This window comes from Talpa europaea, assembly GCF_964194135.1.
Source record: "Talpa europaea genome assembly, chromosome: 8".
In the NCBI taxonomy this organism is placed as follows: domain Eukaryota; kingdom Metazoa; phylum Chordata; class Mammalia; order Eulipotyphla; family Talpidae; genus Talpa; species Talpa europaea.
Window position 1 is genome coordinate 94,963,393 of NC_140075.1, and position 14,608 is coordinate 94,978,000.

Consider the following 14,608-nt stretch of genomic DNA (forward strand, 5'->3'; position numbering starts at 1 on the left):
TAAGGAAATGAATGAATAATCCTTCTCCCTGTCCCACCTCCCTCAACAACTGATTTCTTCTTATACAATTAATTTATCAAGCAGGTCCAAAAACCAGCTCCTTAGTTGAGAATGAGGGGCTAGCGCTAAAGAGGCACACTCACCCCGGCTCTCAAGGCTGTTGTTCAGACGCCGTTCGGCCGTCTCCAGGAGCTGCTTGCAGGTTTTCCAGAGCTGGCACTGACAGCAAGCTAGGTCAAATGCAGCCATGGCGGGGGGACTGAGGTCTTCCAGAACCTCTCTCAGGGGAGCAGTGGACTCCACCAGGGTACCGTTTATCCAGAAGTCCTCCTGGAGTGTGGGGATGGGGTCTCCAGAGGTGCTAAGCAGCTTGTCAGTCACATCAGAGATGGAGTAAAATACCATCCCTGGACACCCCATAGTGGAGTAAAAAGCATAAGGTTAAAATGATTTGAATTACACTTTAATTAAATAATTTACATAAAAAATGTTTGAGACAAAGGAACTAAACAAAACAAAATAAACCTTTAGACTATAAGACCTATTAGTGGTTACCAGAAGGCAAGGAGGCAGGGGATGGGGAAAGCAGGTAAGAGGGGTCAATTGTACATACAAATTAGACTTTCAGGGGTGAACTTAATGTAATAAATACAGACACTAATTTAGAATCAAGTACACCTGAAACTTCATGTTATAAGCCAATATTACTTTAATAATAAAAAAGAATTAAAAAATGTTTGTGGGCCTTCCCGGTGGCGCAGTGGTTGAGCGCTGGGTTGCGAAGCTGCCCGCGGCCTCTGTGGCTCCGGTTCGATCCCCGGCTGCTCCCCGGCCACCGGAGGAGGGTCCCACATGGCAAGCAGACCTCTCCTGCCACCCGCTGCTCCCCTCAGCAGTGTACTTCGGTCCTTCTGCCTGCTCTGTTCCCTGCTCTGGCTCTGGTGAATTCTCTCACCCTCCCGTGCTTCTGACTGTACCCAGTGCATGTATAAACAAACCATCAAACAAACAAATAAATAAATAAATAAAACATGTCTCTATAAAAAAAATAAAATAAAAAAATTAAAAAAAAAAGAATTAAAAAATGTTTGAGATTCTTCTATACAGGATCACCTATGCATATTAGCACCATCATTATGTCTTTTGGCATCAAAACAATGGCACAGGAAGGAAGACCAAGAGAAACTCAAAATAGTCAAGAGGAATTAGGACTTTCAAATGGGATTTAAAAGTAGGCTAAGAAGGAAGGAAGTAAATATGTGTGTGCTAAATGGAAAAGCTCTTAAATACAAAACTAAAAAAGAGTGGTAGAAAACAGTACTTTTTTAAGAGTCCATTTACATTAAACACAAAAAAGAGTTGCATACATTCTTTTAAATAGACAGTAAATTTAAATTTAATATAAATTCCCTATAAATTCCAGATCAGTGAGAAAAGTGAAATGGGGGTAAGATCTCACTTTCAAGCATGAATAAAGTATAATTTTTTTTTTTGGAAGTGCAGCCAAGGATAGGAATTGAGATCTATGAATCCCAGATCATAGGTCTTCTTCACTTTATGGAAAAGAAATAATATGGTTTATCCCTGCATAACTATATGGGAGGAAAAGAAACTCCTAGCCATTTTCTGAAGTCCAAGATCATGGTCATCAAAACACATGGTGGAACAGTATTCACGACCTTTGTTTAAATCACATAGACAGGCTTAAAGGAATAGCTTGAGTGGCAGGAAGAGGATCACGGAGTCAGGGAGGTTTAGGCACACCTAGAAAATGACTCTGATGTGTCAGCATTGCTGTACCTCAAGGTCACTACTGTTCTGCCCTGGATTCTGTTCACCTTCATGATGAGACTTCCTCCCGGCTACCTCTACCCCCTGTGTGGGCAAAGGGAAGCCTGACCTGCTGCTGCAGCACTGCCAATGGCCTGTAGAGTTGAGCGGCCACTGCCTGTTCTGCGGATGGTGCTGCTGCCCCCCTCTGAGCTCTGATTTTCAATCTTGTGCTCCACACGGGCCAGTTCCTGAATCACTTCCTGGTAGCGCTCCATGAACATTAGCTCCCCTGAGCTGGGTGACGACTTCAGGTTGAACGTGAACACCACCTGTCACAGGAAAGGAAGGAGAGTGCGTTGCGGTGGGCCCACGGAGTTGGGGCACGTCTAGAGACATGAGATATCGCCAATTGTTAGATGATGACTGTAAGACACCCACTTTTTAGGGCTGGAAGACCACTAGATATTAGGAGAGCTCAAATACAGAAATAACTCATAAAAGTAAGCAAGAAAGCCACCAAAGTCCCAGTTGAAAATAGACAATAAATGTGGACCATTTAAAAGGTAAAATATATATGACTAATACATAGATGAAAAATATTTTCCCTTACCAATAATCTAGGGAGTTTAAGTAACATTAACACCATTTTGCATCTATCACAACGACAAAGTATAAAAATAAACCCTCAGAAGGTGATGGTAGAATGAACTGGGGCCTCCCTGGTGGCGCAGGGGGTTGAGCACCACAGTATGAAGCAATTCGCAGCCTCTGCAGCATGAGTTTGATCCCTGGCTGGCCAGGAAGCAACCCACATGGCAAAGCAGACCTCTCCTGTCTCGCCCGCTGCTCCCCTCAGCAGTGTGTTTCAGTCAGTCTGCCTGTTCTGTTCCCCACTCTGTCTCTGGTGGATCCTCTCACCCCCCACATATCTGGCCTGTACTCCAGCTCTTGTATGCATACATAAATAAATCTTTAAAAAAAAAAGAAAACAATGTTTATATTCTTTCTTTATTTTATTTATTTATGCATGCAAGAACTGGGGCATAGGCCAGAGGTATGTGAGGGTGGGAGGATTCACGAGAGATACAATGGAGAGCAGAACAGGCAATCTACTGAAATACACCGCCAAGAGGAGCAGCGGGTGAGACAGGAGAGGCCTGCTGCAGCATGTGGGTTAGCTCCCTGGCCAGGGATCCAACTCATGCCACAGTGACTGGTGATAGCTTGATATTGCTGAGACTTTAACCCCTGCGCCACCAGAGAGGCTAAAGGAAATAATTCAAAATTCTAAAGGCGATATTTGTTACAACTATTTGTTAACAACTATTCAGGTTGAAAATAATCTAAATGTTGAGGAACAGGTCATGGCCAAATGCAGCTACTTGATCAAACTGTTACAGGGTCACCAAAATAAGTTACAAGGCAAACACTTACATTACAATGTACCAAAGGCACTTTATCAAGTTTAAGATTCAAAACAATCTTGGCTGCATAAAGGCATACATGCCTTGGACAATTATTGCCAAAAAATATACTTTAATATTTGGTGGTTCTGCACAACAGGGTTAAGAGTATTTATATTTTCTTGTTAATCCTTTTGGGTATTTTCTTACAATACACACAATATATTTTGTAACCAGGTTTAAACAATAATGATTTTGTTAAAAAAAAAAAAATCAGAGCCCTAGGAAAGGAAGAAGAAATAAAGACACTTAGGGGAAAAGCATCAGTGGGCTCACAAAAGAGACTTCCTCTACATTTGGGTATTAAAAAGGGTAATGAGGGCCCTCAGCTGCCCAAAGGTCAGAATTATTATCACCAAAGTATGGGCTCTAAAATGATTAGAGGAAGTGAAACAACAATTATCCCATCATCTAGACTTTTCAATTTGTTCTTCATGAGCTTACATGAAAGAAAAATTCTGACCTACATGTTGGTCACGCATGTATTTATGACAAGAATCATAAATATACCAAGGATATTTAAAAATTACAGTAGCAAGTAGGATTTTATGTTATTAAATTTAAGCAACATTAGAGGTATCTTATATTTCTCACTGCTTGTACATAATCCTCTTAACATTCCCATTAGGTAGGTCAAGCAGGCATTATATTAAACTCCAATTTTGCCAAAGAGGATATGGAAGAGAGGGTCTGATTCCTACTCCATGTGCCTTTCTCTAACAACATGAATGTTCCAGTTTGTTAGCCCCCAATACCTGTTGCATATTGGACTAGCATCTATTTATTATTAACACCTGCCTGCATCAGGAATTTTAACTATTTGAAAACACTCATGTTCAGAGAAGGCTTAGAAAGTAAAAAACAAAGACATCTCAATGTTTTGAAGTGGTGGGATTGTAATTGAGTATTTTGTTGAAATACGGTTTATGTTAGGAAAACGAGGATCCATCTGCATAAATCTCCCCCAGATTTGAGGAGGACTGGGCCTTCACCCATGGAAACTCCCTCCTGGCTGCTTCTCCTGTTGGATGTGGCCTCTCAAATGCTGCTGAGTAGCCCTGGTTGCATAATTATCTGTGCCTGGTCAGTCCCAGCCAGCTAGGAGGTGATTTAACATTCTTTACTCTGACAAGTATGGCCTAGAGTGCTCACACTTGGGCTCCTACACAAAAGCTCCCCTCACCTGATGGGCTTCTGTGAAGTTTCCCCGGAGGATACACGATGCCAGCAGTGACTCAGGTGGGGAGAACATCATGGGGATGAATGAGCTTTGGGGCAGGGTTTGGCTGTCCAGCTCATTCCTCCCTGACGTAGTGCTCAGACTTCCCTCTGTGGAGACACCAGGATGTGGGGTACAAAGGAAGCAATAGAAATTGAGGGAAAACTGTACTGCTGTCACCTCCCACCAAAGTCTTATCTCCTCAAAATCCTTCTCTAAAAGATCTGTAAATGGGTCTTGATTTATTCTCAGTTGAAGAGCAAACCAACTACCTTCCTGGGGTATTCACTTCTGGTTCTCTGCTGATGGGTGACTCAGCTGGTAGTGAAACAGCCCTTTTCCTTGCTGAGACCTATTTGGACATCTGCAGAACCAACCTTCTTAAACACAGGCATGAACTATTCATGCCAGGATTTTGCTCCACGGTATGTGGCCACCCTAAAGCATTGCAAAGCAGCTAGAAGTTGGCAACTGGTTGGGACCCCATACCTGAAGTGCTTGTGCTCAGCTCACTACTCGTACTTTCCAGGGATGGGTTGGAACCTCTGTCTCGGCCATCTGGAGGTATCAGGAAGAAGAGAGAAGTTCAACTAGTCTCTTACAGTGTAGAAAGTGAGAAACTGGCCTGTAAGCTAAGATCTGGGCAGTTAGAGTGAGAGTATAATGGAAATACCTTGTGTTCCTTCTACAGCAAAACAAAAAACTCTACAGATCAAATGTGAAGGGCGGGCTTAATGGGCCACAAAGCTCATGTGGGCAGTAGCTTTCCCAGTGTTTTCCAACCTGTGGGTCTCAGGAGCTTTCAAGTCACTTCTAGGGGTCAGCTACCCCATCTGCTCATTGAGCACTATCAAGAGTCCAAAAAGATAAATTCACAACTATGTTGACCATGAAGCACTAGGGTGCAAAGGAGGGTCACAAGATTTTCTGACAGAGAAAAAGTATCCTGGCATTTGAAAGAGTAAGAGATTGAAGTATCAGTCTGGGTCTGCCAAAGACCACAATATTTAAAGCTCTGGAGGAGAAACTGCGTCCCAATGCCTGCTGAGTGTAGGGTCTCCTTGGTTCACTGTTTGGGAAGAATGGACAGCGCAGGAGAGAGATGGACTGTACAATCTTGGGCTGGATGGGTTAAATGTAAACAAACTCTGTCTTTAATATGGAACAATTAAATTGAGCAGCTGAAAGGCCTCAGTAAGTCTGCCTGGAAATTTTCTGTATTTCTCTCATGGCATCCTCCACTCTACCCAGTATGGTCACTTTCTCAGTTGCCTCTTAGCTAATCTGTTCATTCTTCAGAGTTCTGAGTCAACTCTTTCATGAAGTCCTTTTCCCTGACTTTATAAGCTACGCTGATCTCCCCTTCTAAGAGATTTCTTCTGTTTTCTGGCAGTGTCTCAGTGCAATTGAAGTTTTTTTGTATGCTATCTATGCAGGTAATTACAGATTCCCAAAAGTCCTCATTTTACTTCAGTTTATACCTCATTCTCCTCCCCCAAAATATCTAGTATTGTTAGTACATGGGAATCTCTTAGAGATTCTATGTTAATTATTGGAAAGTCCAGCACACAATGAAAATTTGATTACTTAAAAAGTTAATACTACCATATAATGCTCCTATATTATACTCCTTAAGAATTTATAAAATCAGAAGTTAGAATGTAGCACATAAAAACAGAATATTTTGGTTAATGTATAAAGTACTTATAATTCAATAAGAAAGATAAACACAATAGAAAGTATGGATCTTATACATAAATAAATAGCTCATAGAAAAACATAAGTGGTCAATATAAGTGTGGAGGTAAGAAATATTTGAAAAACATTCAATATCAATCAGACTAAAATTAATATTAGACAGTGACACCCCATTACTGTATCGATCATATTGTCAAAAATTTAAATAGCTGATACTACTCATTCTTGATGAATATATATATAAACAGGCACTCATTTATATTAGGTGGGAATGCAAAGTGGTACACCTACTTTTAGGCAATTTGGTTATACTATATATGCATACCCAGGACCTTGCTATTTTACTGCTAGAGTCTTATCCTATAGATATATACACAAATATGCACAGACACATGTAGGTTGTTTACTGTAGTATTGCTTATAATAATGAAAAACAGCAAACAATTTAAATATTCATGAACAGGCTATGTATGATAATGGAATACTAAGCAACCTTTAAAATGATACATGAAGAAAGGAAGTTCTTAATATTAAGGATACATTTGTATACTCAGCAGAATATTAAGTGAAAAAAGAAAATTGCAACCCTCAATATCTATAGCATGACTCATTGGTATATACAGAAGGATACATATGTTTGCACAATATGGAAATTTTCTAGAAGGATATGTAAGAAACTACTAGCAAGGGTCACCCTGGGGAAGTGGAACTAGGACAATCTTAGATTATTATTTGTTTGGAATATGTGTTTTATTTAAAAGAATGTTAGACAAGTGGCAATATACCACTTGCACGGTGCATAGGAATGAGGCACGGGGGAGAGATTTTCAGATTACCTGCCCGACTCTTTCTTGTCCGACGACCCCGCCGGAGACTGGAGTGCCGCGTTGCAATGGGCCGGTATCTTCGGGAAGGCTGCTCTTCTGAAACAGTAAACCCAGTGGGTCATACAGGAGCATAATAAACTTTGACTTGAGCCACCTCCTGCGGTAACAGGTAGGGGAAGATCTGGAATGGGCTCTGAGACATGGAGCAATGTCCCAGTGTTCTGACACTGGTTGCTATCATGATATGTGCATTGAGTTACAGGAGACTCCCACACACTCCTTGCTCTTGCCCACATTCCTAAGATTTTTCACTCTCCTTATTTTGTGCACCAACTGGTTCTGCTCCCTTCTCTCACCTGAACTCCGGTTGGTTGTTACCACCTTGTATCTCCACTGGGCTTCAGAGAGAACTTTGGCAAACTGGTGTAGGCGGATTTGTAGCCCATCCCTGTTTCCTGAGCAGCTCTGGCCTTCTAAGGGTTTGGGTGCCTCAGGGGGAGTGTGGCTGCTGATCTCCTCCAGCTGTTCCTGGAGCATCCCAAGGAAGGCTCCCACTGCAAATTCATCAGCCAGGAACCCACTGAACCCACTAGTGAAATGCTGTAGGTCCAAAAAGCTGTCCTCGTGAGTTCCAGGGTGAGAGTCTTTTGGCTCTGTTTTCAGACAGCTTGGAACTGTGTAAGCAAGGTTCCTGGGGACTCCTAGGGAACCCCGTTCTGACTTCCTTTCAGGTTGTGCTGTGTGCTGAGGGCTCGCTGACGGGGACCTCCAACCTAAGGGGCTCTTCCCTTCAACATAATCATCCTCAGCATAGTCCTCAGGCAGGTGAGGCTCTGGGTGAAGATCAGCAGAGGTGATAAGAAGTAATGAAAAGATATTTTCTAGAAGTTCCAGGCATAGAGAGTCAGGAACACTGTGTAGATATTGTTGACACCTGGCCAGGTATGTTGCGAAGAGATTTGAAGCACCTAAAGAATGCAGACAAGAGGCCAGAAAAAAAGCATTAGAAATTTTCTATGCCAGACTCACAATCATTCTCACAACTTTTATTTGTTTTTTAATGACTAAGGGAATTGCAATTACAGTCAGAAGAACAGGAGACTATCCAGCCATATCTTCTCAGATTTTGCAATTAAAAGTACAGCTTAACTATTTACAATAGGTAAGATATGGAGACAACCCAAATGCCCAAAAATAGATAACTGGAACAAGAAGATTTGGTGTATATATACACAATGGAATACTACTCAGCAATCAAAATAGATAAACTCATGCCATTTGCAACAGTGTGGATGCAGCTGGAAGGGATTATGCTCAGTGAAATCAGACAGAAGGAAAAAGAAAAATAAGTGGTTTCACTTATAGGGGGAAAAATAAGGGATCAGGAAAAAAAATAATAAAAAACAAAAAATAGTAGGCAACTAATAAATCAGAGACATTCTGCAGGGGACTGGGAGAGAGAGGGATCAAAACAGGGGAGGGAAGAGCACAAGGGACTATGGTGATGATTCACAGGTGAAGTGATGGTGGGAGATTTACAGGAATTAAACCTGAGAGGAGAAAGCAAACACTGTAAAAAAATGAACAATGATGTTTTATTTATATATATGTACACATGCATATATATAAATAAATATTAAAAAATAAAAGTATAGCTTACTGAATGTTCATTATTTTGTTTCTGCTTTTTTAAGTATCACTTTAGTTCTATATTTCAGCTCCTGGAATGCAGGCAGCAGGGAGACTTCTTACTCATTTCTATTTTCATTCATTGTGACACTAAAGGTGATCACAGGCTACCTAGATCTCTTAAGAAATACTCACTGGTCAAAACATAGTCATGCTCAGAGGTACAGGTCTATTCCAAAGCTAGAAGGGAATGATAACTGATCACTAGTCACAAAAGGGAAGTTAAGGAATTCTAAGTTATTTAGAAAAATAAGAGAGGACAGGGCATTAGGTTGGTATCTTTCACACTTTAGGCTATGACCCATGAAATCAACTCAGAGGGAGGCATTTAAAAATATGAAACAGAACAGAAGAGTAATCAAAAATGTGCTCCATTTGGTAAGGCAAGTATTGTTTCTTAAAACTTACTTTCAGTTTAAGTATCACTTACATACACAAATACACATTTATGTATACTCTACAAATTATACACTGAGGTACAAACTGGAGTGTGATGTGAAATGCTACTTTTACTGTGGATACAGTTAGAAAAAAGCATTTGGAAAATACTGCACTAGGTGATGAAACTCCATTAGAGCTTAGGCAAATCATAGCTTTCTATATGCCTTTTGATTCATGGAGACCGATACATGGATGAAATTAATTCTGGTTACGAATTATTTCATAATAAAACGAAGGCTGCCACCCCCAATCCTCACACAGTTCTCACATGGAGAACACACTGGTGCAGGCTGTTACCACTGGTGCAGGCTGTTGCCTGGGATGGGGGGCAAGTCAAGCTACCTGGAGAGGGAAGAGAGTCACTTGCTGGCTCCGCAGCTGTGGTCATGTCCTGGGAGGGACTGTCTTTGCATTCCTGGCACTGGGAGTGCTGGTGTAAGTTCACACAGAGGGCATAGATGGCGTACTTGATGGCACAGAAGCTCTGGTAGAGTGTCAGGTTTTGACAATGGCTCAGGTGCTCAGGGACCAGGCCATCAGCTGAATCTGAATTGTAGAGAGAAACAGGGAGAACTTCAGAGCTGGTTCTTTCAGGCATGCACTGAAGCAAAAGGATGCCACCCTTCTAGGTCCCCTATGTGTTCTCACCTCTCTACTTTCTGTCAGTTTGATCTGTCATTCTTGTAGGCCTTTTCCTCTAGTAAATATCAACTTTCAGCTTTTCCCATTTCCTCCTCCCCACCAACCTCCCTTGGCCATTCATAGTAACACATATAAATTCATGACATTTAGGTTTCTTAAAATACTTGCTTTTTTCTCTTTTTAAAAGATTACAAGTTAAATGCTTAGTCTACCTAGTGTGACATTATCCAAAAGGCAGGCTGAACTTGTGTTTCGACTGAGTAACAAGAGTGCAAAGGGAACAAAGTTTTTTTAAAAAATTGATTTTTTTTTAAACACAAGAACTGGGGTACAGGCCAGATGAGTGGGAGGGTGAGAGAATTCACCAGAGACAGAGCAGGGAACAGAACAAGCAGACGGACCAAAAATACTGCTGAGGGAGGCAGCAGACAAGTCAGGAGAGGTCTGCCATGCCATGTGGGTATCTCCCTGGCTGGCTGGGAATTGAACCCGCGCTGCAGAGGCTGTGGACAGCTTCACAGCGCTGTGCTCAACCCACTGCGCCACCAGGAGGCCCAAAAATTTTATATTTTTGAGAAAACATTGAAGCAGATATCTTGGGGCGGGCGGGGGGGGGGGGAACTGCTGAAATCTCTTATTTGTTTGATAATTTGTAAATCCTCAGTAAATTTTTTTTTTTGAGTATGTGAGTGTGGAAGAATGTCCACGTTGAAGAGAATAGCCACCATGACTTCCAGTTCTCTGGTGACATTCAGATTTGAGACCTCTGGCCAAGCATCTGCAATATCATCTTGTTGAAGCATTCAGTGCACCCCTGGGGCTGCAGCTTTCTATAAGTCTATGTGACTGAGGCAAGAAAGAAGGCACACGCAGATTTCTACAAAAATGATTCCATGAAAGAAACTGAGTTGACGAGGAAGACCGGTATTTTTTAGAGTGCCAAGTGATCTTGAAACTATTTCTTTGGCTTGATGCTCCTGCAACTTTGTCATTGCCTTGTGCTCCTGAACTATGAAACATGACTATCTGGGCTGAGGAAAAGTCTCTCTTGATAAATAAACAAATACTGTGAAAAAAAATTTTTTGAATTTGTAGAGGAAGGAGAAGCCTCATAATCTTTAAGGGTCTCTAAACATCTTAATCTGACTAATTCTTTCCACAGCAAAAGTACAACCTGCTCAAAGAAAAAGCATTAAACATAGAAAGAAAAAAGAAGAAAAAAGTCACACATAATCCTACCAGCTAAACACAACCTATTACATTCTGGTTTAATCCCTTTGATAGTTTTGTGTATATGTGTGCATGTGTGTGTGTGTGTGAAGTGAGTGTAACAATATTTTATATACTATTTAATTTTCCTACTTATTAATATGAAGTACAGAGTAGTAAGCATGTGAATATGTCTCCTTATAAAGTAAATTTCCAACAACTGCTTATATAGTTCTACCGAAAGAATCCTTTACTTTGGCAAATTCCTTGATTACTATTTTTACTTCTAGGAAGTTTACTTTCACAAAGAATTTGCATAAATCCTGCCGGTGATAATGCTGTGACTTCAGAGGGCAGTTCTTAATTCTGTTTCCTTGGCGTGAGGGTATACTAGTAGTTTCTGAGCTCCTTCCAAAGGACAGAGATTGCTGTGGGACTGTTCTCATAGGATTCCTGATGACTCACCAAGAAAGTGGAGGAAATGTCCTTTTATCCATCATCTGTTTGTGACAAACAGCACTGTTTATAGGGTACCTGCTGAGACACCCATCTTGACAGATCCCAGCAGTTACATCTAGTACAATCTAGTGCTGGAAGAAACATGTGCAAGATAGTCCTGGAAGGGAACCTCATCCAAGTCATTCCATCGCCCACTCACCATTCTCTTGCTGTGGGTCCTTGGCTGGCACCTTTTGTAAGAGCTTGAGGACATCTTCCTCCCTGAGTGCTGGAAGGTTTGTAAGGTGATGGAGAGAGTAGAGCACTGAGTGGCTGTCTCCACCATGTAAGTGACACAAAAGATCTCTCTTTGGTATGGGGTTGCTGAAAGGGAAAGTTGGGAGACTGAAAGGGGATGTAGTTTATATAATTGAGCTAAGCAAGACCAATTTCAATTTCCTCTTATTCTTTCTGATGTAACTCACCCTATGTTACACAGATGGTAAATGTGACCCACATTCTTAGCCATGTGTTATCTTGGATCACCCTTTATACAACAACTCATTGAACTGTGTATGAGGTTTTCCTGATAACTTAGCCCTAGATCTTCCCTGAATCTGGGTTCCTATTTTGCTCCTCACCCACTTTATCAACACTTCCTGAAGTAGAATAGGGAGAAGGTTTCACATCAGAGGTTTCACTTCCCCAACACTAAATTTCAGTTGGTCTGAGATAGAGAAGAACATGTATTTTATGCTTGGGAAAGTAGTACATCCATCCACTCAGCTCTACTTGTCTAGAAAGAACCTAGAAAGGGTCTTCTTGGTCCTCAGATCTAGAAAGGGGTTGGAGATTAAGCTTCTGAATGTCTGTATTCTTCCCAGCTTGGAACTGCCACAAAATTTGCTGCTTCTCATGAGTAAGGGCTCCTTGAAAATTCTACTTCTGCCTATTCTACTTCAGGAAGTGTTGGTAAAGTGGGAGAGGAGCAAAATAGGAACCCAGATTCAGGGAAGATCTAGGGCTAAGTTATCAGGAAAACCTCATACACAGTTCAATGAGTTGTTGAATAAAGGGTGATCTAAGATAACATACAGCTAAGAATGTGGGTCACATTTACCATCTGTGTAACTTGGGGTGAGTTATTTAACAGCTTTGGACTTCCGCTGCCCCAACTTTAAAATAAGGATAATACTGGTATCTACCCTGAAGGAGTATAGTGAGGCTTAAGTGAAATGGTCCTCACAATAGGCTTAGTGCAATGCTTCGTCTATAGTAATTGCTCAGGAAAAGTGAGCTATTTTTCTTTTTATCATTGCACCCTTAAATTATCCTCTAGTTATGACCGTATGGCTATAGTGAACATAATCATGGTGTATATTTCTTTCCTGGTTTAACAGCTGGACCAATTATTGGTTGTTGCTCAACACTGTCAACTCAAAACATTTACATGGAAGAAGACTTAAAATAGCGGCTCCCGCACAACACGCTGTCCCGTGTGCCCCAGGGTAGGAAGGGGGATGGTTGCACAGGATCGTACCTGCTCTGTTGGACACACCACTCCAGGACCTCCAGGTGCGCCAACAACCCATCACAGGCATCCCTGAGGAGCTTATCGCAGCCTGGGTCCTGTATTGATATGGGAGAAGAAAAAGATGTTGACTGAGGCACCTGGGGTCAGACACTGTGACCAATTTCAGGACTCTGCATTGTGTCTCAGCCCAGGGCCCCAAATCCTGAGGCTGGTTACTTCTGGAGTAGTTTGGGCTGCAAAGAGAGAGTTACCTGTGTCCTGTGGAGTGTCTGGAGCAGCCTCTTGGCTGAATCTAGGCTCTGGCAGTGTGTCCAGCCCAGGAGCACAAGAAGTCGCCTGAGAGGCTTGAATTCTCTGTCGAGCAGACGGCCAAGACTTGGGAAGTCTTCCTCTTTCAACAGTGTTAGAGCTGTTACCTGTAAGTCAAAGGAGGCAGGTTAAGCAATTATGTGTGGACTAGGAATGAATCCAGTTTGCTGTTCATTAGGGTAAGAAGCCTTTGAGTATAGCAGGGAGATTTCTGACAATGATAGAAGTGACAAGTTGAGTAAAAAATGTTCACCAAAACCCTAGACTACAAGCTCTTTGAAGGCAGGGGCCAGCTCCTAACAGAGTAATTGACACAGAGAATGAATTTAACTAATGTCTGTTGACTTAAACCTCAGTTGCAATCTGGAAGGAAGGTTAGAGTAATTCAATGTCCCTGTCAGCCAGGCAACACAGCTGCCACTGTCTTTGCTTTCCCTTCCCCTCCAGAAAGCTTATTATACACATGCAACATTTTAGTTCATGCCAAAGGGCCAATCTAAAAGGACTGCAGTTCTGATGATGAATGATACTGGGCCTCAGAGTCTTCTTTCCCCTGGGAAGAAGGATAGACAGATGCAAATGACTCACTATTAATTAGACAGCTTTGTGTAGGATAAATGAGTGGGAGAGAAATGAGGAAAGAAAAGGCATGGAGAGACTGCATAGGTACTTCCTTGTTGGAGAATAATAAAGTTTGACTTACTAGGATCTGCTCAAGGAAGTGCTTGTTGTTGCCCAGGCAGTAGAAATAGGCCGATTTCCAAGCCTGGGCTGGGTCAGGATTAGAGAACAGGGCTAGCATTGCCCGTTCAGGATCAAGATGATCCGGTGAGACTGAAAATCAAACCAGACAGGGTTACTGGGAAGGCAGCAGTGCTTCTTTCCTAAACTAAAGCTCATTTGAAATATCAGCTGGTGGGTACATTCTTATAAACTTAAACCAGACAGTGTATACGCCTGTCTTAAAGATTCTTTACTTTTCTTTTTTTTAAAAAAAATATTTATTTATGATTATAAGAACTAGGGTACAGGCAGAGGTGTAGGAGGTGAGAGGATTCACCAGAGGCAGAGTGGGGAACAGAACAGGCAGATAGACTGAAGTACACTGCTGAGGGGAGCAGCAGGTGAGTCAGGAGAGGTCTGCCGCACCATATGGGTAGCTTCCTGGCTGGGGATCAAACTCGTGCTGCAGTGGCTGCAGACAGCATCACAGCGCTGCACTCAACCCCTTGCGCCACCAGGGGGGCCCAAGATTCTTTACTTTTCTCTGTAGCTTGTGAAAAGCCCTTTTTGACAATTGCTATTACTTTATTATTTTTTTCTCCATCATTCCACCACAAGATAAAATCTGTGCTTTTACAAAAAA

General features: G+C 41.8%; 1 protein-coding gene across 1 annotated transcript in view; it reads right to left on the reverse strand.

Annotated features, from left to right (window-relative positions):
* The window catches only part of ZFYVE26 (zinc finger FYVE-type containing 26), a gene marked incomplete at both ends in the record, with an annotated part of 58,933 nt that overhangs the window by 35,436 nt on the left and 8,889 nt on the right, over nt 1–14,608 (reverse strand). The window contains 11 exons of the mRNA XM_084241185.1: nt 144–407; nt 1,901–2,102; nt 4,420–4,565; nt 4,945–5,013; nt 6,990–7,076; nt 7,337–7,948; nt 9,453–9,656; nt 11,620–11,783; nt 12,940–13,028; nt 13,185–13,349; nt 13,946–14,076. Coding sequence (XP_084097311.1) covers nt 144–407; nt 1,901–2,102; nt 4,420–4,565; nt 4,945–5,013; nt 6,990–7,076; nt 7,337–7,948; nt 9,453–9,656; nt 11,620–11,783; nt 12,940–13,028; nt 13,185–13,349; nt 13,946–14,076 — 2,133 coding nt within the window. The remainder of the gene's footprint in view (nt 1–143; nt 408–1,900; nt 2,103–4,419; nt 4,566–4,944; nt 5,014–6,989; nt 7,077–7,336; nt 7,949–9,452; nt 9,657–11,619; nt 11,784–12,939; nt 13,029–13,184; nt 13,350–13,945; nt 14,077–14,608) is intronic.